Source organism: Myotis myotis, unplaced genomic scaffold (assembly GCF_014108235.1).
Source record: "Myotis myotis isolate mMyoMyo1 unplaced genomic scaffold, mMyoMyo1.p scaffold_m19_p_3, whole genome shotgun sequence".
NCBI lineage: Eukaryota > Metazoa > Chordata > Mammalia > Chiroptera > Vespertilionidae > Myotis > Myotis myotis.
In genome coordinates this window covers 92,640,215-92,663,882 of record NW_023416335.1, presented here as the reverse complement: position 1 = coordinate 92,663,882, position 23,668 = coordinate 92,640,215, and the positions used below count along the sequence as shown (strand labels likewise).

General features: G+C 44.1%; 1 protein-coding gene across 9 annotated transcripts in view; it reads left to right on the top strand.

The window, feature by feature from the left end:
- The window catches only part of RUBCNL (rubicon like autophagy enhancer), a 78,116-nt gene extending 54,691 nt beyond the window's left edge, over window positions 1-23,425 (top strand). For all 9 annotated transcript variants that reach the window (XM_036299285.1, XM_036299287.1, XM_036299291.1 and 6 more), the window contains 5 exons: window positions 8,071-8,309; window positions 9,275-9,336; window positions 17,588-17,741; window positions 18,704-18,794; window positions 20,867-23,425. In XM_036299285.1, coding sequence (XP_036155178.1) covers window positions 8,071-8,309; window positions 9,275-9,336; window positions 17,588-17,741; window positions 18,704-18,794; window positions 20,867-20,979 — 659 coding nt within the window. In that variant the 3' untranslated portion in view covers window positions 20,980-23,425. The remainder of the gene's footprint in view (window positions 1-8,070; window positions 8,310-9,274; window positions 9,337-17,587; window positions 17,742-18,703; window positions 18,795-20,866) is intronic.
- Window positions 23,426-23,668: the final 243 nt, after the last annotated feature.

Here is a 23,668-nt window from a genome sequence, read left to right as displayed (position 1 = left end):
GGCCCTGATCGCCGGCCAGGCCAAAGGACCCCAGGCCTTTGAATGAATTCGTGCATGAATTCGTGCACCAGGCCTCTAGTATTTTAATAATAAGAATTATGAGTAGTTATCACACCAAAGAAAATAACAATTGTTGGTATTGTCTAATACTAGTCCATATTGTTGTCCTTAAGATAGCATTTATAACTAATTTTTCTATCCAGGTCTTTACCAAGTTTCATCCATTACATTTAGCTAGTATTTCTCTTTAGTCAATTTTCTTCTAGAATCGCAATTTCCAGAATAGTAGCCACTAGCCCCTGTGGCTACTTAAAATTAAATTAAAATTAATTTAAATTGGGGGAGTGACATCAGAGGAATGGCAGCATAAGGGCACATCTATCCTCTTCCCCTAACATTTCAACAAAATAATCACCTACCATTCAACAAAGAAGTTCCTGCTCAACACAGATGCATGCCTGAGAGACCTGCACACTGGAATAACTAGGGTGGGAACCTTGGAATAAGTGGGGAGACAAGAGAAAGGAGGTAAGCCTAACATGGCTACAGTTTGTCTACCGTGCAGCTGGGAACTGGCCGCAGCAGTCCTGGGCATTTTCCTCAGCTGGTTGAACCAACAGAGAGCTAACCCAGCAAGTGGCTGGCTGTTGGAATAGCCACTAGAGTGGCGGCATTGTGTGGGTGCACACAAATAGTGAGAGAGTGTCTGAACCTTAGGGGCATGTTGTGAATTAGATCTGAGTTCCATGCGTGAGCTGCGAGTCAGCAGACAGCCTCTCTACAGAGTCGCTCCCCACTCCCCACCGCTGGGCCTGGCTGCTGGCTTTCAGGCAAAGAAAGTAGATCGCAGAGCCCTGCCACTAATTAGACTCCCATTGCCCTTGGATTGTTTCCAGGAGTGTATTGTCTGTAGGCCAAGAGCTATTGCAGTAGAAACACAGTTTCCCTCTGTGACTGAGCCCCAGGAGGGGTGCTTGGGCTAGACCAGTGGTCGGCAAACTGCGGCTCGGGAGCCACATGCGGCTCTTTGGCTCCTTGAGTGTGGCTCTTCCACAAAATACCACGTGCGGGTTCGCACTTACAGTGCGATAGAAACTTTGTGGCCCATGTGCAGAAGTTGGTTTTTGGCCTGGGCGAGTCTATTTTGAAGTAGTGGCGTTAGAAGAAGTGGGGGTGTCGGTCATTGAGGACGTTTTTTAGCAAAGGCCAGCTTAGAAGTACCCTAATTAAGTTAATAACAACATACCTACCTATATAGTTTAAGTTTAAAAAATTTGGCTCTCAAAAGAAATTTCAATCATACTGTTGATATTTGGCTCTGTTGACTAATGAGTTTGCCAACCACTGGGCTAGACCCTTGGAGGTCAGGGACTGCCATTACCATGAGGGAAAAACAAACCTTACCCCTAAGCAGCAGAGGCAGTACAACCCTACGGAAGCCACAGAGGCTCAAAACTGTGAGGCCACGGGGGTGGGGGGTGGGGGGTGGGGGGGAATCTTGCAATTCAGCGCCATCTACTGGAACAGAGATAAATGGGAAGACGAAGAGAACAAAGAAATACAAAATAGCCCTATGAGACCTCTCCGATTCCATAAAAAAAACAACAAAAAACAAAAAACAAAATCAGAATCATGGTCATAGTGGAGAAGGAAGAGAGAGAGTATGGAATGGAGAGTCTATTAAAACAAATAGTGGATAAGAACTTTCCAAATCTATGGAAAGAACTAGATCCTCGAATCCAAGAAGCAAACAGAACACCTAGTTACCTCAATCCAAAGAGGCCCTTGGTAATGAAGCTGTCAAAAGTTAGTGACAAAGAAAAAAATCCTCAAAGCATTCAGTGAAAAGAAGGAAGTGACCTACAAAGGAAAACCCATCAGAATTTCACCCAACTTCTCAGCAGAAACTCTATAAGCAAGAAGAGAGTGGAACCAAATATTCAAATGCCTGAAAGAGAGAAATTATCAGCCACACATATTATATCCAGCAAAATTATCCTTTAAATATGAAGGAGAAATAAGAACATTCCCAGACATACAGAAACGGAGGGATTTCATCACTAGAAAAACCTCCATTGCAGGAAATACTCAAGGGAGTTATTCTACATGAAACAAATAACATAAGGTCATGCCACTACCAGTAGGATTGCCAAAAACTCACAGCATAAACAGGGATAATTTGTGACAATAAAAACATACAAGGGGAAGAGGGACAGGTGTGGACAGGCAAAGGAAGATGAAGATCAGATGTACTCAAAAGGGAAAATATTATGGTATATATGCAACTTCACTTTTTATAAAACTAATGGCAACCACACACACAAATTCCCCAAACAAGACATATAGCTTAGAAAAAGAGGAAACAGAGAAAAGATGTATGGAATACCATAAAACAAAAACAACAGATAGAAGCATAAAGGAAAAGAACCAATGGAGGCACAGTTACCAGAAAAAAATAATTTAAATTTAAAATCCAGTTCTTCAGTGATGTTAGCTACATTTTAAGTGCTCAATAGCCACATATGGCTAGTAGCTACTGTATTGGACAGCACAGATATAGAATATTTCCATCCTCACAGAAAGTTCTATTGGATAACACTGTTTTAGATTTTTGCCTCTTTTTTCCCCCCTATAATTTTGACTTTTCCTAAGATGACAACAATTGTGGTTTAGAGCAGGGTTTCTTAGCCTTTGTACTATTGACTTTGTTGGGGATTGCTGTCTGATGCACTGTAGGATATTTAGCAGCATCACTAGAAGCCAGTAGCAGCTATGCATTGTAACAACCAAAAAGTCTCTAGACATTTCCAAATGTCCCTTGGGGTAAAAAGTCACTCCTGGTCAAGCACCAGATTTTAGGGCTTTGTTTTGTTCTGTTTTAATTAAAGGATTGAAGAAACCAGAAGAAATGGACATAATTTATTCTGTATTGATAATATAATGCTTAGTATATATTCCATGAAATTTGATGAATGAGTGATTGGTTATTGAAATATAAGTATTTTAGGTGTTAGGGAAAGATGAATTATATCCAGAATTTATAGGCACTTTGTTTTTTTTCTTCCCATCTTGCTAAGTTTGATTAGAAATGTAGAGTACAAGAGCCAGGGTATACCTCCTTTTTTGCCCATCCTCTATAATAAAAGGCTAATATGCAAATCAACTGAATGGTGGAATGACCAGTCGCTATGATGCTCACTGACCACCAGGGGGCAGATGCTCAATGCAGGAGCTTCCCCCTGGTGGTCAGTGCACTCCAGAAGCGGGGCTCACAGCTGGTGAGCACAGCGGCGGTGGTGGTGGGAGTCTCTCCAGCCTCCTTGGCAGCGCTAAGGACCCCTTGGGGGATGTCCACCTAAGCCGGCAGAGGGACATACCCCAAGGGGTACTGGACTGCGAGAGGGCACAGGCTGGGCTGAGGGGATTCCCCCGCCCTCTCCCCGCCCCGTGCATGAATGTGGTCCACCAGGCCTCTCGTTTAGTATAAAATGTATTGGAACCCTGTCATAAGTAAAATAATACTCATTATCTGCTACACCAGAGATTTTAATCAGGGTGGGGAGATAGATGCAATACAATAGACTTTTCAAAGTTTCAAGTTTGAGAACTCAGACATAATTATTAGGTACTTAATAAGTTTTTAACAATTTGTCAACCCTAGAGAGATGTCACATAATTAATTAAGAGTTTAATAATAGTGTATGGCCTTGCCAGCATGGCTCAGTGGTTGAGCATCAACCTATGAACCAGGAGGTCACGATTCAATTCCAGGTCAGGGCACATGCCTAGGTTGTGGGCTCAGTCCTCGGTAGAGGGGTGTGCAGAAGGCAGCCGATCAATGATTCTCTCTCATCATTGTTTCTATTTCTCTCTGCCTCTCCCTTCCTCTCTGAAATCAATAAAAATACATTTAAAAAAAATAATAGTGTATGTGCATATATATGTACAGTGGGGCCTTGACTTACGAGTGTCCCGACTAACGAGTTTTTCGAGATACGAGCCGTCTGAGTTGCGAGCTAAAATTCAGGTTACGAGCCAGCTTCAGATACCCCACCACTAGTTGGCGCAGTGAACGTCACAGTGAACGCCACAACATCAGCCCAGCATCACGTGTCTCACTCGTTCACTTTTTGATTTGACATACGAGTACTTTGAGTTACGAGCTCCATCACGGAACGAATTAAACTCGTAAGTCAAGGCCCCACTGTACTTACCATTATCCTCATTATTCACAAATTCCATTGTTTGTGAATTTTCTTGCTCCCTAAAATTTATTTGTAACTCCAAAATCAATGCTTACCATGTTTTAGTCATTCACAGATATGCACAAAACACTGAAAAATTTGAGTTGCCTGAAATTTAAGTTTCCTGTTGCACGCGTTCCCAGCTGAAGTTGAACAAAGCAATGCTTTGCCTTCTTCTTTTAGTGCATACCGTAAACAAGTTCTTTCAACAGTCTATTTAGTACCTTTTAAAAATATTTTATACTTTTTGTTGGTGGTTTTGCTATTTAAAATGCCCTCAAGCATAGTGCTAAAGTGCTGTCTAGTTTTCCTAAGCACAAGAAGGCTGATGTGCCTTACAGAGAAAATGTATGCATTAGATATGTTTATTTCAGGAACAAGTCACAGTGCTTTTGGCCCTGAATTAAATGTTATGGATCAGCAAAATATATTGAATAATGTGTCTTTAAACAAAGAACACACATAAAACAAATTTATGTGTTGAGCGGTTGATGAAAATACTTTTCCCAGAGACTCACAGGAACTTAACCCTGTATTTCCCTCAGGAGCAATGCTTCAGTATTCAATTCAGTGTTCATGGCAACTTTCCAGAACATTAACTACTACAGATAATAAGAATCAAGTATTTATTTGTTTATATTTAAAAGTCAACTCTGAGTGTGACCTGGGTCTGAGGATAATCTGTGCAGGTGCAAAGACATTTGTTTTTTGTCCTTCCCATCCATGGAATGTGGCAGATGGGAAGTGGGATATGATGGTTAAAACCTGGTGCTTCCCCAGTCCAGACTTGGGTTGGAATCCCGCTTGCCTGCTTACTGTTCTGTGTCTCTGGCATGTGGTTTAACCTCCCTATATTGTGCTTTCATTGGTGAAATAGGGGAAGTATCAGTCCTCACCTCATAGAGGTTCAAGCACAAATACTGGCATGCGTAAGACATTTAACCAGTGCATGACACAGACTAAATGTTCAATGAAGGTTTGCTTCTGTGATCACTCAGAATTGATTATTTGTAAAGTCCTTCTAGGGAAACTATATTCAGAATCTACAGTGTGCTCTGTACTGTGGGAGCTGTTTTGCCATCATTGTTTCACTTAATTCTCACAATATGTGCCAACTTATAGGAGTCAAATGGTGAATGATAAATATGAACCTCGGCTCATGTTAAACCCTACTGTTGAGGAAGGGGCACAGAGGAGGCTTAATTGAATCACTGTTTTCTTTCTTAAGGCTGGGTGATGGGTACCCAGGTATTTGTTACATTAGTCTCTACCTTTTTCTTGTCAGTATATTTTATTGAAGATGCTTCCAAGAGCAACGCATGTTTATTTCAGCAAATTAAAAGTACAACAAGCAAAAATCCTTACACCTACCCTCCAGAAGTATTCGCTGTTAACTTTTTGGACTGTGCATATATTCTTTTTTAAAACAAAATCAAGATCATGTGCTACATACCTGTAACTGGATGTTCACTGCCTGTGCTCTTCCATGTATTGTATAGGCTCTCTTGCATTTCACTGTGGAGTGCACCATATATATTTAGCCAGTAGCTTCTTATGGATGTTTAGATTGCTCCCCACTTAATTATAAATATGCTGTAACGAGCACCATTCTATATCTCCACTTGTGCACGTTAGCATTTCTGTTGGATGTCAGCATTAGGATTCGTGCTGCATGGTTAAGAATTAAAGTATATCATGGAAATGTCCTCAGGAGTAGCGCTCCTGTCAACACCTGAGTACATGCCCACTCTCTATGACTCAGCAGCTCTGGATTCTCTAAATTTGTGACAGTCTGAGGCAAAACCAAGTATTTCGGTCTTTTAATATGCATGCCTTTGATCATTACTGAGATGATGTGCTTTTCACATTGTTACTGGTTAAATGCATTTCTCCACTCGTGTATTGCCTGTTCTCATCCTTTGTGCATTTTTACATTTGTTTCTCACTGATTTATCCAGGAATTCCTTTGGATACTACTTTTTAAACATGTATATATAGTGCTTTATAATTTATAAAGCACTTTTCATATGTATAATCCTATCTAATAAAAGAGTAATATGCAAATTAACCCTTGCTCTGTCACAAAGATGGTGGCAGCCACGGAGCTGGAGCGAGCAGAAGGCTTGGGTTGCCCCCGGCGATGGAGGAAGCCAAGCTTCCCTCCTGCCCTGGCTCTGGGCTCCGCTCAAGGCTACAAAGTTTCAATTATAGAAGATAAATAAATCCCAGATACCTGCTTCCATCCTGCAGCCCTGGCCAGCCTGAAAATGGCCCTCAGCCCCTCACCCAAGCTGGCCAGGCACCCCAGTAGGGACCTCCACCCTAAAGGAGGTGTGACCAGCCTGTAAACAGCCATCAGTCCCTCACCCAGGGTGGCCAGGCACCCCAGTGGGGACCCCCAACCTGAAGAGGGTGTGGCCAGCCTGAAAAGGGCCTTCAGCCCCTCAGCCAGGCTGACCAGGCACCCCAGCGGGACCCCCACCCTGATCCGGGACACCCTTCAGGGCAAACCAGCCAGCCCCCACCCATGCACCAGGCCTCTATCCTATATAATAAAAGGGTAATATGCAAATTGACCCTAACAGCAGAACAACTGGGAATGACTGGTCACTATGACACACACTGACCACCAGGGGGCATATGCTCAATGCAGGAGCTGCACCCTGGTGGTCAGTGTGCTCCCACAGGGGGAGCTTTGCTCAGCCACAAGCAAGGCTGATGGCTGCCAGCACAGTGGTGATGGCAGGAGCCTCTCTGGCCTCCTCAGCAGCGCTAAGGATGTCCGACTGCAGTTTAGGCCTGCTCCCCGCTGGCAAGTGGACATCCCCCGAGGGCTCTCGGGCTGCCAGAGGGATGTCTGACTGCCAGCTTAGGCCTGATCCCCCGGGTAGCGGGCCTAAGCCAGTAGGTGGTCATACCTGTGAGAGGGCACATGCTGGGCTGGGAAACCCCCCCTCCCCCGCCCAGTGCACAAATTTTTGTGCACCGGGCCTCTATGTGAGAGTCCACGGCCAGCGTGGCTTTCGTGGGTTCAAAGACTTGGAGGGAGGGCTGACGTGCAAATTGTACACAAGACGGAATATTAATTTTTATAATTACCGGGGGAACCAGAGAATAACTTAACTAAAGAAGTCGAGTTCTCCCTGTTGCTCCTTTCCCAGCTGCTTTTATTAGCTAGGATACACAATTGCCTTTAGGAATGCAAACAGACATATCAATGGTAATGTTTAGCAAACAGTAAGTTTGCCAGGTGTTGTGGGAGTTTGCTTTAGGCTATTGAGTCAGCAGCAGGCAATAAAATGTAGATATTCGCCCTATGAATATCAAAAGGAGTCCTAGTCAGCCTTCTGCCAGACTCCTCACATTTATATCAATTACTGTTGATCTTGGTCTCCAGCACCTCTAGTATCCTATAATCCCATTTTGAGTTTCTCTCTGTGGCCTCATGTCAGCCTGAAGAAATTCCGACTTGCCCACCTCCAAAACCCCTTAGCCTTCTGCTAATGAGAGACCCAGTCTGGACTCCTGCCAGATGGCAGACCCTAAGTCTCACTGCAGTTTACACTGCCCATCTTCCAAATCCAGCAGTATGTTGGGAAGGTTCTATTTTTCCGACATATGTTCCACAAAAGGAAAGCGCATGAATGGCCATGATTTAAGGCCTCCAGTCCCTGCCACCACTTTCCCAGCTGCTGTGAGGTTGAGTATGGCATTAGCAGCATGTAATCAGCAATCAGCAATGAGCCTGCATGAAATTGGAGGTGGGGCCACCAAGGTAGGTTTTCAGCATCAGCTGATTGGTGCTCATCCCCTGAGTGCTCCACAGAGTTTGTGAAGCGGCTCCGGTACTGCGAATACCTGGGCAAGTATTTCTGCGACTGCTGCCACTCCTATGCGGAGTCCTGCATCCCTGCTCGGATCCTGACCATGTGGGACTTCAGGAAGTACTACGTCAGCAATTTCTCCAAATGGCTGCTGGATAGTATATGGCACCAGCCCATTTTCAATTTGCTGAACATCAGCCACAGCCGGTATGCGAAGGCCAAGGAGCTGGACAGAGTGAAGGTGAGCAGCAACCTTTTGGGGGAAGCCAGGCCAGAGGCTGAAAGGGTCCTGCTGCCGCAAATATACACTACGCCGTCACGGGGGACCCAATTCAGACAGACGCTCTGCGGGGCGGGTTTACTGTTGTCCAGTGGATGGAGTTTATGCCTCAGGGCCCCTCGCCTGCACTGGCTCTTGCAAAGGCACCATGTCAAATTTTATATTTATGCATAGTTTTGCATCTACACATAGCTTTTAAATTTTATTACTTTTAAATAAAATTGTATATGTTTGAGTGAACAACATGACTTGTTACACATAGTAAAATGATTACTACTCAACATATCCATCTCCTCACACAGTTACCTTTATGTATTTGTGTGTGTGTGTGTGTGTGTGTGTGTGTGTGTGTGTGTGTGTGGTGAGAGCACCTGGAATCTACTGTTAACAAATTTCCAATATTCAATACAGTATTGTTAACTATAGTCATCATGCTGTACTTTAGACCTCTAGACGTATTCATTCTACATAACTGCAACTCTGTGCCCCTTAACCAACAGGTCCCATTTCCTCTACCTCCTTGTCCCCGAGAACCAGCATTCTACTCTCTGCTTCTATGTACTTAGCATTTTTAGATTCCACATACAAGTGAGAACATGCCTTTTTATTTTATGTCTGGCTTAATGTCTTCCAGGTTCATCATGTTGTTGCAAGCGACAGGATCTCTTTCTTTTATACATAGTTGCATATTTTTCTTAAAGAAAGCCAATGTTATGTAAACTTCAGGATCCACAAAAACTAGGTCCATCCTGAACCCTCTGCAAGTTTCAGGACTCAGTCTTGAACTCTTGCTGTATAGACTTTACTTCAAAAGCTTGTTTTATAGTGTTGTAGCATTTCAAGGTTAGAAATAACATTTAAATTTGACATACATTTCCGGTGTTATTTATTACATTATGAGTATCCCATTTTGTTTCTGACTTTAGGAAATCCAGGAGCAGCTATTTCACATCAAGAAGCTATTGAAGACCTGCAGATTTGCTGAAAGGTACCACTGTTGGCTGGGACGGTCTGGGCATGTGAGTTAGGAGGATAATAACCTGCACACATTTGCTAACCCTCTGTGTGCCTCCTGGCTTGGCCCCTCCAATACACAGGGCCTCTCCGTATTCCTTCAGTATTGGGAGGGGGATTGGTTCCAGAAACACTAGGATATCAAGTGCTCAATACTCTTTTATAAAATGGCACTAGAGGCCCGGTGCACAAAATTTGTGCACTGGGGGGTGGGGTCCCTCAGCCCAGCCTGCCCCTCTCACAGTCCAGGAGCCCTCAGTGGATGTCCTACTGATGGCCACAGTCTGGCAGCAGAGGCTTGGAGCAGGCGCCCCGTGTGTGTGTGTGTGTGTGTGTGTGTGTGTGTGTGTGTCTGTCTGTCTGCTAGGGCCTGCCCCCAGCCGCGCCACATAGGCTCGAAGCAGTTGCTGTGTGTGTGTGTGTGTGTGTGTGTCCCCACTGGGGGTCTGCCCCCAGCCACATTGGAGGCTCAGAGCAGGCACTGTGTGTGTGTGTGTGTGTGTGTGTGTGTGTGTCTTCTGGGGGCATGCCCCCAGCCACACCATGGAGGCTTGGAACAGGAGCCCCTCTGTGTTGATCTCTCAGGCTCCTGGCCTCCACTGCATGTTGTACTCTCCCTTGAGCTATGGCCAGGATAGGGGTGCTGCTTGCAAGCCGGGTTTTCTCGCTCCCGGATCGCCATGGCGACCGGGGAGCAGGCCCAGCTGGGGGCTGCCCGCAGGCCGGGCTTTCCTGCTCCCATATCAGGCCCAGCTTGGGGCTGCCCACAGGCCAGGCTTGCTTTCCTGCTCCCGGATCCTCATGGCGACTGGGGAGAAGGCGCATCTGGGGGCTGCCCGCAGGCTGGGCTTGCTTTCCTGCTCCCAGATCAGGCCCAGTTGGGGGCTGCCCTCAGGCCGGGCTTGCTTTCCTGCTCCTGGATCAGGCGCAGCTGGGGGCTGCCTACAGGCTGCACATTTTTATTTACTGATGGCTGGATCACCACAGCAACCCAGGGCCCAGCGGCACTTTCCTGCTCTCCAATAGTCATAGGGTGCAGGGCTTAGCAATGCGGGGCTTAGGCAGCACGGGGGTCCCGGCTGGGGGCTCAGGTGGCACACAGGGGTCCTGGCTGGGGGCGGGGCTTATGCCTCGCTGCCAGGGCTGCACATGGGGCCCGGATGGCAGCTCGCGCTGTCCTGCCCTGCCTGTAGTATAGGATAGAGGTCTGGTGCATGGGTGGGGGCTGGCTGGTTTGCCCTGAAAGTGTCCCGGATCAGGGTGGGGGTCCCGCTTGGGTGCCTGGCCAGCCTGGATGACGGGCTGAAGGCTGTTTGCAGCTGGTCACACCCCCTTCAGGGTGGGGGTCCCCACTGGGGTGCCTGGCCAGTCTGGGTGAGGGCCTGAGAGTCATTTTCAGGCTGGAGGGCAACTTAAGCTCCCAGCCTCTCCTTTTTTTTCTTTTTTCTTTTATTCTGGGACTTATTTACCTTCTATAGCTGTCACTGGAGCTGAGAGCCAGCTCCAGCTCTGAGGGCTGAAAGCAGGTTTCTAGGTTTGTTTGGCTTCTATAATTGAAACTCTGTTGCCATCACTGCAGCTCTAAGCTCTGAGGCCAAAGCTGGCTGAAAGCAGGTCTCTGGAGCTTGTTTAGCTTTTATAATTGCAACATAGTTGCTTAGAGTGCAGCTCAGAGGCCGGCAGCGACAGGCCGGGAACGTTGGCTTCCTCCGTCACTGGAGCAAGCAAGCCTCCTGTTTGCTTCAGCTGTGTGGCTGCCGGCCGCCATCTTGGTTGGCAGTTAATTTGCATATCCTGCTGATTAGCCAATGGGAAGGGTGTCATGGTTATGGTCAATTTGCATGTTTCTCTTTTATTAGAGAGGACTAGAGGCCCGGTGCACAAAAATTTGTGCACTCGGGGGGGAAGGGGAGGTCCCTCAGCCCGGCCTGTGCCCTCTCGCAGTCTGGGACCCCTCAGGGGCTGACCACCTGCTGGCTTAGGCCCGCTCCCCAGGGGATTGGGCCTAAGATGGCAATCAGACATCCCTCTGGAAGCCCGGCAGCCCTCGGGGGATGCCCACTTGCCAGGAGGGAGCAGACCTAAGCTACAGTTGGACATCCTTAGTGCTGCTGAAGAGGCAGGAGAGGCTCCCACCACCACTGCTGTACTGGCAGCCATCATCCTGGCTTGTGGCTGAGCAGAGCTCCTCCCATGTGAGAGCGCACTGACCACCAGGGGGAAGCCCCTGAATTTAGCGTCTGTCCCCTGGTGGTCAGTGTGTGTCATAGTGACCAGTCATTCCCAGTTGTTCTGCTGTTAGGATCAGTTTGCATATTACCTTTTATTATATAGGATAGAGGCCTGGTGCACGGGTAGGGGCCGGCTGGTTTGCCCTGAAGGGTGTCCCGGATCAGGGTGGGGGTCCCCACTGGGGTGCCTGGCCAGCCTGGATGAGGAGATGACGGCTGTTTGCAGCTGGTCACACCCCCTTCAAGGTGGGCGTCCCCCCTGGGGTGCCTGGCCAGTCTGGGTGAGGGGATCATGGCTGTTTTCAGCTGGTCACACCCCCTTCAGGGTGGGGGTCCCCACTGGGGTGCCTGGCCAGTCTGGGTGAGGAGCTGAGGGCCGTTTTCAGGCTGGTGGGTGACTGAAGCTCCCAACCTCTCCTTTTTTTCTTTTTTTTTTAATTCTGGGATTTATTTACCTTCTATGGCTGTTTCTGGAACTGAGAGCCAGCTTTAGCTCTGAGGCTTGGCTCCAGCTCTGAGACCTCAGCTGCTGAAAGCAGGTATCTGGGTTTGTTTGGGTTCTATAATTGTAATGCTCTTGCGGTCCTGCTAGCTCCAGCTCTGACGGCTGAAAGCAGGTTTCTGGGGTTTATTTACCTTCTATAATTGCAACATTATTTCTTAGACTGCAGCTCAGAGGCTGGCAGCGGCAGGCAGGGAATGTTGGCTTCCTCCGTCACTGGAGCAAGCAAGCCTCCTGTTTACTTCAGCTGCCTGGCTTCTGGCCACCATCTTAGCTGGCAGTTAATTTGCATATCTCGCTGATTAGCCTATGGGAAGGGTAGCGAAGTTACGGTTAATTACCATGTTTCTCTATTATTAGATAGGATAATATTTGCATATAACCTATATTTGTATATAGGCTACAGCAGGCTATGCTTATACATCATGTCATTCACATGGACTCAGCGTAGTTCTTGTTGCATGGTCACTTCAAGTTTGGAACTTTCTGATATATATTTTTTCTGAATATTCTTTTTATCTGTGTTTGGTTGAATCCTTGGATGCTAAACCTAACCCACAGATACAGAGGGCTGACTGTAATTACCTCATGTCTCTCCTTGGGAATGTAAACCTTTTTAGAGTTATTAAACCTTCTAGCTCAGTATTAGTGAATTTACTTTTTTAAGAAGAATGGGTCAGGGTGAGACAACTCTAGCCAGTGGACTTTTTATTATTTTTAAATTGTGGTAAAATAAACATAACATGAAATTTTTCCATCATACAGTAACCACTTTTTAAGTATACAGTTCAGGGAGTTAAGTACATTCACATTGTTGTACAACCATCACCAATATCCATCTCCAGAACTCTTTTCATCTTGCAAAACTGAAATTCTGTGTCCATTAAACAATAACTCCCCAGTTACCCTTCCCCTCAAGTCTCTGGCAATAACCATTCTACTTTATGTACCTATGAATTTGACTACTTAAGTACCATATATAAGTGGAATCATACAGGATTTTGTGACTGGCTTATTTTACTTACCATGATGTCCTCAAGCTTTGTCTAAGTTATAGCATGTAGCAGAATACCCTTCCTTTTTAAGGCTAAATGTATGTATATACCACATTTGTTCGTCCATTCATCCATCTCAGGTTGCTTTCAACTTTTGTGAATAGTGTTTCTGTGAGCATGGGTGTACTAATGGCTTTTTAAAAAAACCCTGAATGCTATGTCAAACTTTTATTGGGTATAATAGTGTTCTTGAGTATGATCTGGGATAAATTTAAGTATTTTCCTATTAATGGTAGATTTTTAGCCAAACAGATTTTAAATATCTTAATATTACATAAAATAGATTTAAATATCTTTATAGATATTAAACCTAATAGAGTTACAATATTTAATAGATATTTAAATATATTTCTTATATCTTTTGTTATTTAAAAAACTAATTACTTAGCATAATACCCTCTAGGTCCATCCATGTTTTCACAAATGGTAAGATTCCATTCTTTTTATGGCTAAGTAATATTCCATTGTATATATATACCACATCTTCTCTATCCAGTTGTCTATTGATGGACACTTGGGTTGCTTTCATAGCGTGGCTATTGCAAATAGTGCTGCAGTGAACATAGGGATTCATATGTCTTTTCAAATTAGTGGTTTGGATTTCTTCAGATAAATACCCAGAAGTGGGATTGCTGGGTCATATGGAAGTTTTATTTTTAATTTTTTGAGGAACATTCATACTGTGAAATAAGTCAGTCAGAGAAAAACAAAGACCATATAATTTTACTTATATGTGGAATCTAAAATACAAAATAAACAAATAAACTAGACTTATCAGGGGATAAATAACTATGCTATACACCTGAAACTAATATAGTATTGAATGTCACTGTAATTGAAAAATAAATTGTCATTTTAAAGAAACCTAAGTTTTAGCTGAATCTCTGCCCACATCCATAGGTATGTCCTTGGGATAAACTTCTCAAAATGAAATTTCTGGAAGCTACGGCCATAGAGGTATAGGCATGAATTTTTTGACAGAGATAGAGATTTTTAAGTGGAAAAAGAGTATGTTAAAGAGTTAAGATGATTGTAATAGGATCATAGGATTAGAGATATATCTTTTTGTTTTGTTTTAAAGCTTCTTTCAGTTTTTTTAAAAATAATTAAATCTTTATTGTTCAGATTATTATAGTTGTTTCTCTTTTTTCCGCCCATAGCTCCCCTCCACCCGGTTCGCACTGCCCTCTGCCCCCCCCCCACTGTCCTCATCCATAGGTGCACGATTTTTGTCCAGTCTTTTCCCACATCCCCCCCACCCCTTTGCCCCCTAAGAATAGTTAGTCCACTCTCTTTCTATGCCCCTGATTCTATTATAATCACCAGTTTATTCTGTTCATCAGATTATTTATTCACTTGATTTTTAGATTCACTTGTTGATAGATGTGTATTTGTTGTTCGTAATTTGTATCTTTACCTTCTTCTTCCTCCTCTTCTTAAAGAATACCTTTCAGCATTTCATATAATACTGGTTTGGTGGTGATGAACTCCTTTAGCTTTTTCTTATCTGTGAAGCTCTTTATCTGACCTTCAATTCTGAATGATAGCTTTGCTGGATAAAGTAATCTTGGTTGTAGGTTCTTGGCATTCATCACTTTGAATATTTCTTGCCACTCCCTTCTGGCCTGCAAAGTTTCTGTTGAGAAATCAGCTGACAGTCGTATGGGTATTCCCTTGTAGGTAACTGACTGTCTTTCTCTTGCTGCTTTTAAGATTCTCTCTTTGTCTTTTGCTCTTGGCATTTTAATTATGTCTTGGTGTGGTCCTCTTTGGATTCCTTTTGTTTGGGGTTCTCTGCGCTTCCTGGACTTGTAAGTCTATTTCTTTCACCAGGTAGGGGAAGTTTTCTGTCGTTATTCCTTCAAATAGGTTTTCAATATCTTGCTCTCTCTCTTCTTCTGGCACCCCTATAATTCTGATGTTGGTACACTTGAAGCTGTCCCAGAGGCTCCTTACACTACCTTCGTATTTTTGGGTTCTTTTTTTCATTTTGCTTTTCCAGTTGGGTGTTTTTTACTTCTTCGTATTTCAAATCTTTGGCCTGATTCTTGCGATCCTCTAGACTGCTGTTGGAACTCTGCATAATATCCTTTATTTCAGTTATTGTATGCTTAATTTCTAGTTGGTCCTTTTTCATACCCTCGATGGTCTCACTAGATTTCTTGAGGATCTCACTACATTTATCGGCGGTCTCACCTGTCTTTTTGAGGGTCTTACTAAATTTGTTGGCGGTTTCTAGAAAGTTCTTGAAAAACCTTAAAAGTGTGGTTTTGAACTCTATATCCAGTCATTTGCTTTCCTCCATTTCTGTCATTTGTGTCCTGTTTCTTTGTCTCCGCATTTTGGTTGCTTCCCTGTGTTGATAGAGTGGCTTTCTGTGTTAGATGTCCTACAGGGCCCAGTGGCTCAGCCTCCCCAATTACCTGAGGTGGACACTCTTGGTGCACCCCTTTGTGGGCTTTGTGCACACTCTTGTTGTAGTTAAGCCTTGATTGTTGTAGGCATCACTGGGAAGAATTGACCTCTAGGCCAATTGGCTGCGAGAATCAGCTGTGTCTGCAGTGGGAGAACTTCTGTGCTGGAGATACCCCTCCAGGGCAAGACTTGTTTCAGCGGGGCTTTGGTGCTCACTGAGTCTGCCCCCTGAATGTGTCCTTTATGGATCCGAGGAGCTGCAATCTGGATGGTTCCCCTCTGACCACTGGGCACACTGGCTCCTGGATCTCTAAGGAGGTGCTAATCTAACCTTTGCCTGAGGCTATCCAGCAGGAGCCAGGTGTGAAGCAATGCAAGTTGGCTGGGGCCTTGGGCCAGCTGCAATTTGTTAGGTAATTTTCAAATTGCAAAAGGCCAGGCCTTTCATATGCAAAAGCCTCCGTGTGTGGCTTTCAGCTTGGGTGGGGTGGGGTCCCAGGGGATCAACAGGGCAGAGCAAGCAGCTACGGCTGCCCTCAGAGGCCCCACTTCTCAGTGTCCCGGCAATCGCTGCAAGCACCTCTGAGAGAAAGCCGCCCTGGAGTTCCGACTGATGCCAGACAGTCCAGTTTCTCCCGTATGAGTCTGGGTCCCCAGAGACTCACCCGGAACTGGAGCTCAGAGCTTGAGACTCCCTCCCGATTCAAAAAGACAACTGTGTCCTCAGCCACCAGCCCTCTCCGCATGCGCCTCTGTACCTCTGTACTTCTGCACCACATCTCCTTTGAGTCTCGGTATGCTTTTCTCTTTCCTTCTAGTTGTAGAATTTCCACTCAGCCAGCCTTCCTGTGGTTTTGGATGATGTCCGTTCCGTCTTTTAGTTCTATTCTTGAAGTGGTTGTGCTAGGCAGCAATCTCCTGTGTTTACCTATGCCGCCATCTTAGTTTTTCTCTCGCTTCTTTCAGTTTTTAATCTTTACTTAATGATGATGTATTGCTTTTGAATTAAATTTCTTGGGGAGGAGCATGTCTTTAGTAGTCATTTAGGTTTTAGCTTTACCTCATGGCATTGCTGTGACAGGTTAATTATGCCTCAGACCCTCAGTTTTCTTGTATGTAGCATGTAACAATACCCACAATTCTTACCATCTACAACAATTTCTTGAATATCCATTCTGTGCTTCAGATGAACAAATCAACAGGACTCATGTTAAGTCCAGGGAGGGAATCAGCACAATAGTCCATTGCTGGATTTTGTCTTAGGCACATATGTACAGAGCCCTGAGAATGCGGAGGAGCATTTTGTTTGTAAGGGAAGGGAGCAGACAAGGCTTCCAGAGATAAAGCCTGAGCTGGAAGTGGAAGCAGGCTAAGGGAGTCCCCAGGCTGGATGGAGAATTAAATATGGTTTGGCTCCAGGGTACGCAGTGGCTGCCTTGGGAATGCAGTGTGTGGTGATGCTTCTCATCACTGATTTAGGGAATTTAGGAGGAGGCCCAGAGGGTTTGGAGAAGGTTTTGTTCAGTTTGGAATGCCCTTGGTGCATCCAAGTGCCTGTGACCAGCTCACAGATGGATAGTTTTCAGCTCAGTTTGGAACTCAAGGATTTGGGAGTTATATGCCTGAGCAGTTATTTCTCTGCCATCTGGGGCAGCTGTCAGTGACAGACTTGAAATTGAGCTGGAATCAGTAAGATAGTGAGTTTTATCCCAGTACACAGTTTTAAGACTTGAAATAACATTCAATTTTCTTTTGCTTGGTCAGTCTGCAAGAAGCACATTTCTCTGCTGGTTCAGTTTTTTTGAAATCAGTATGGTATTTTACCTTGGCTTCCAAGTGAACTTGCAAAATCTAATGTGTTGAATGAGGAAGGTTAACTTGTTCTTGGGGCTCTTGTAAAAAAATGAGTTAAAAAGTAATTGTGAATGCCAGGAGAAAACAATTACCTGCTCACCCCTTTCCCTCTTCTCCCCCAGCCTGTGTGGGTGGGTTCTTGAATCCTCTTTGTTTTCTCTCTGGCAGTGCATTGAAAGAGTTTGAGCAGGTGCCCAGACATTTGACCGATGAGCTCTACCTGTTCTCCCTGGAGGACCTGGTCAGGGTCAAGAAAGGGCTGCTGGCGCCCTCACTCAAGGACATTCTGCACGCTTCCCTTGCCCACGTGGCCGGCTGTGAGGTGAGGTTCACAGGGGGCAGGTGTGTCCCTGAGCTGTCTCTGGTGCATCAGGGCCTGTGCTAGGTGTTCTACACTTTATATCATTTAACTTTTACAAATCCTGAAGAAAGTGCTGGTAATACTCTTTCCAGATGGGAAAAATAAGGTTCACAGCTGTTAAAAGAGTCTAGGTCAGTGGTTCTCAACCTTCCTAATGCTTCGACCCTTTAATACAGTTCCTCATGTTGTGGTGACCCCCAACCATAAAATTATTTTTGTTGCTACTTCATAACTGTAATTTTGCTGTTATGAATCGTAATGTAAATATCTGATATGCAGGATGTATTTTCATTGTTACAAATTGAACATAATAAAAGCATAGTGATTAGTCACAAAAACAATATGTAATTATATATGTGTTTTCCGATGTTCTTAGGCGACCCCTGTGAAAGGGTTGTTAGACCCCCAAAGTGGTCGTGACCCACAGGTTGAGAACCATTGGTCTAAGTAATCCTGTAGTAAGTATCAGGGCTGGGATGCAAGCCTGGGCCAAGAGGCTTCTTAGTCTGTGCTCCCAGCCCTGCTTTGGGTCTGCCTGGACTCCCATCTGTCCCATCTGTGCCAAATACAGCAATGTCAACTCAGGATCCAGTGGAGCAGGAGCTCTTTGTCTATAGGGACTGGAGAATTGCAGTGCAGCTATCAGAAACAAAATTAGATAATTTAAGGGTCCATGTTTAAAATCATGATCTTGCTCTGGTGCCTTAATCCAACTCAATGTGATGTTTCTCCATGCAAAATGAATGCACATTTATTGTTCTCATCCGCTCATTGCAGCAGAATATAACATCTTGTTCCTTCCAGAGTCTGGAATTGTAGACATTTAAAAATGGCTACTTATCAAATACTGTAAAAGTAGTGACTAAGATTCTCCATCGAAAGAGACATTACCAATGAAGATTTTAACTTTTTGACTCTTACAGCTGTGTCAAGGAAAGGGCTTCATTTGTGAATTTTGCCGGAGTACAGCTGTCATCTTCCCATTTCAGATCACAACGTGTAGAAGATGTTCAGGTATCTTAATAAATGAATAACATAAGCTTATTAACGTAATAAGTGCAGAGTTAACATTAGTTTAATAACAAGCATGTTAACGTAAAAACCATTGAAACCTGTAAAGAATTTTTGTGAACTTATTTGAGCCAAACTGTTGACATATGCCGGGAAGCAGAACCTCAACGAATTGAAATAGTGCTCCGGAGATTGGCGGGTTACATTTGCATTTATACATTGCAATCAAAGGAAAGGGACATAGGTGGGTTACATGAAATCCATTGGTGACAGACTAGAGAGGCGGGAGAAAGCAAAGCTGGGTGGGAGGAGGGGAACCCCTGGGATTGGATAAAAAGTAAAATGATGGGCACATACTTAGGTAGGTGCAGGAACAATTAACATGATAAGGAATTTGTGGTATCTGTCCTGGCGCCCAGCACATTAGGTTGTGCCCCAAGGGGTCTGGAAAAAGGAAGTTACAAGTTACCTAGACATTTTAAAGGGTATGTTATTATAGATGCAAAAAGACAGATAGGCTCAGTTAAGGTAAATGTTGACCTTGTCAATGAAGATACAGGCCTAGGAGGTGACTACCCACCATAACTGCTTTTAGTGAAAGTTTAATTTCAGACCATCTTTTGTGGTTACTTTAAGTCTCTGAGTGTGTAAGACTGCCATGCAGGCCTCCCCTGAGCTTGTCAGGTTAGCTTGTGGCCCCTTTCATCCACAAGCACAAAATTAGCTTAAGCTTGCCCTGGCTGGTTTGGCTCAGCGGACAGAGCATCAGACTTCCGACTGAAGGATCCCAGGTTCGATTCTGCTCAAGGGCATGTGCCCGGGCTGTGGGCTCAATCCCCACTAGGGAGTGTGATTCTCTCTCATTGTTGACATTTCTATCTCTCTCTACCTCTCCCTTCCTCTCTAAAATCAATAAGATATATATTTTTTAAAATTAGCTTAAGTTTAATAATAGCTAAATAACATTTCTTTAAATTATAATGGTGCTGGTGTGTGCTATATGTTGAATTGGAGCTAGTAAAGTTTTGGGTGCACAGGAAGGAGTATTTGGTTGCAGCAGGGATAAAGGGTGATGTCTCCTAGTACAGGGTTTGAAGACAGGAAGTTTCGCCTGTGCCCAATTCTTCTATACCAGGGTAAGCTACAGCACCACATTTTGTAGTTGGATCGTGGTCATGCCAAACACTGAAGTGTTACCTCTGGCTTCATTTGCACTACGATGGCAGAGTTGAAAAGTTGTTATGGAGACCATATGGCCCACCGGACCTAAAACATTTACTATCTACCTGTTTACAGAAAAGGTTTGGAGATCCTTGTTCTACTCTATTAGTGCCCCAGGAAATACTGTGTTCTCTAAACTGTTTCATGGGAGAGATGTGGTAAGAAATCTGCTTCGCCCTTGATATGAGCATGTCCTCCTCTTAGACCACTCAAGTGTTGTTTCCCTGACTCATTAGGCAGTGTTCTCTGCAGAGAAACTCTGAGGCAGGGATTTGCATGTAGGAAGTTCACTGTGGCACATTCTTAGGCTCAACACCCATGGGGGTGAAGACAGCAGGATTGGGTAGAGGGAGAAGCTGAGCTGTGATGTGGATGCAGTGAAGCTCAGCACATCTCACAGGGAGCTCTGAAGCAGGAATGGCCTTCAGCATTGTTTCAAATTGAGGAAAAGGGGCCAGCCAAGTCTTTAAAACCCACATTGACCAGTCAATCACCCAACAGGATGGTGCTAAAAAGGGGACATGATCTTGAGCAAGGCAGCTCTCTCCCATTAGGGCCATTTCCAGGGAAGGGACACCACCTCCTGAGCCATTGGCTAACAGTATTATCAGCAGCTGGGGGAATGTCCCTTGGGCAGATCTGGGGGGCACGGCAGCATCCACTCATCAGGCCCTCAGAGGTCAATGTTCATGACCTGTTGGAGACTTTATAATCCCTCTGAGTTTCAATCTGCCTGATTTCTTTTTAGAAGAATCTGGTTTCTGGACTCAGATCCTTTCTCTCCTGAGGATGAGTGTACATATGTGAGAAAACAAAATAGCCCCTTTGCTTATGGCTGTCCTTCTTGCTTGCAGAGTGCAGAGCTTGCTTTCACAAGCAGTGCTTCCAGTCCTCTGAGTGCCCCCGGTGTGCAAGGATCACAGCTAGGAGAAGACTTTTGAAAAGTTTTCCCTCTGCAGCGACATGATGCCCAAGTACTGTGAAAAAGACTGTTTAACACGCCTCCTCACAACACCAATTTGTATCTATTATTGATAACATTATTTTAGATATTGAGTATTATATATTAAGAAGAAAAATGGTCACTATTCTCTTTATTATATCTTTAGTATTTTAAAACAATGCAGATTTGTTGTCATTAAGTGAAGGGTTGTTACTGGCAGTTTTGTTTACAAGTAAATACTGCTACTGTTTATTCTAAGAGGTTTTTTTATACTAATAATGTCTTTGAATAGTTGTATTTTACTAATTTTGGAGCTTATTTTTTTATGAATTTTAACTGACAGGATGAATTACTCCATTCTTCCTGCAAAGCTGTTTGTGAAGTGGATTGGTACTTTCACTGATTAAAAATACAAACAAAAATCTCTTTGCTCAGGCTTTATTTTTGGCTTAAATGCCATTTTGTATTGTATCAGTCTTACAAACTTTATTTCAGGGTTTACATAGAGAGTACACATTACTTGTGCAGTTACATCTATTTCAAAATGAGTTTGAGTTGCTTAACTGCCTGTGTAGATGCTGTTTGAATCATTTGCCTCTAGATGGCTCTCCTTCAGATGGCTCAAATCAAAAGCTGTTTTTGTCATCTCTGTTCAACACACTCAGTCAAGGGATGCATGGATGAGTAGAACCTTATCCCTGCCCTTTAGGATGTTGTCTCATAGGTATAAAATTGAGCATAAGATATTTGAAGATGTAAATAAGGTGTGGGAAAATATTGCTACTAACAATGTGATAAAGCAGTACAAGTTGTTCCCTAACTCCATCCAGTCCTGTGTGTGTGTGTGTGTGTGTGTGTGTGTGTGTGTGTGTGTGTTATTCAGTTGGATAATATTGAGCACATGAAAGAAATTAGTATCTCCTATCAATGTGGTGTTTTCTTATCCTGTCACTTGTTTTCCCATCCTGATACTTCTGCCAGATCTCTGCTCCCATTTATTATTTAAGCCATGTCTCTTTTAAAAATAAATATTGACACACGGGATAAGATAAATAAAAAACTAAAAAATATTTTATTCTTACCCAGAGCTTATATTCTATGTTAGGAATCAAGGGTCAGAGTGGAATGCTGACATTCCTTATAACAGCTCTATGAGGTTCATGTCAATATCTCCATTTTGCAATAAGGAAACTGAGGCTTCAAAAAGAGAAATAATGCACTAGGGCCCTATGAGTAGTGCATGGTAGAGGTGGGATTGGCATTTTACTTGACCTGCCTCCAGAGCCGTGTTCCTACTCCCTACTTCTGTGGTATCCTTTTGAGGTAATATGAGCAAAAACAACTTTAACTTGTAAGTTTTGCTCCAATCTCAGCGAGTGGCATTTGGCTGAGTGGTTTCTCACATTGCCTTGCACTGATTTGAGGACGTTGCTGTGACTCATGCTTTGCTTGAAGGTCTCTGCGTTCTGGTGCTGTGTCTATGAAGCACTGATGAGTGTGTGTATGGCACAACTTTGATGTTGAGGAAGAGTGCACAGCACCTCTCAGGAAGTGATGCTTTTGATTTCTTTATTTTGAGCAAGAATGAATCAATTTAAATAACCATTCTATGGATTTGGCTGAGACAGATTCTTCCCCATCATGGTCATAAAGGCTCCTTCCCAGTACGGTGCCTGTTTGAACAGAAAAGTGGCTTCAGCCCGCATGCAGCACGCTGTAGGGAAGTAATTAGGTGTGACATATATTGCTCTTTAATGGCATTTACTCCTTACACTGTTTTTTCATGCAACTTTTGTTTGGCTGCCAGAAAGAAGATGAAGATTTGGTCTTTCTCATCAGACTGTCACCCACTGTGAGGCATTGAGTTGCAGTGCTGTGATTCCAGTGATTCATTTTATGCCTTTACACGGTTCACTTAGGAAATTCCAGTAACTTGCTCTTTATAGCCATGACTCTCAGCTGCAGGTAGGGAGTTATATCAGGGGAGAGTATAAAGGGAGTGAGGGGGGTGAGGTATCCCAAAGATGTTCTGGTATGTTGAATTGGGTGAGAATTATTGGATTGATTCTCAGATCTGCTACTTCCTACCTATGTAACTCTGGGCAAGCTACTTAAATAATATGCATCTCTGCTTATAAAATTTGGGATAATAACTATATGCAGGATTAGAAATGAAAAAGAAGCACCCAGTAGCAGGCCTAGTATAAGCAGGCATCTAATAATTGGTATAATTATGTCTAGGCAAATTAAAAACTGAGTTATGCCATCTATCCTATATCTTTGTATAAGTTACTCTCTGAGTCTCAATTTAACATGAAGGTGAGAACAATGGAATGATACTATTATGGGTTAATTGTGACCCCCCCCAAAAGAAATGTTGAAGTTATAACTTCAGGTACCTTAAGTGTGACCTTATTTGGAAATCGAGTGTTTAAAGATGAATTAAGTTAAGATGAGGTAATACAGCCATCAGCCCCTCACCCAAGCTGGCCAGGCACGCCTATATAATAAAAGGGTAATATGCAAATTGACCCTAACAGCAGAACAACTGGTAATGACTGGTCACTATGACACACACTGACCACCAGGGAGCAGATGCTCAATGCAGGAGCTGCCCCCTGGTGATCAGTGCACTCCCACAGGGGGAGCTCTGCTCAGCCACAAGCCAGGCTGACGCTGCCAGTACAGTGGTGGTGGTGGGACTCTCTCTCAC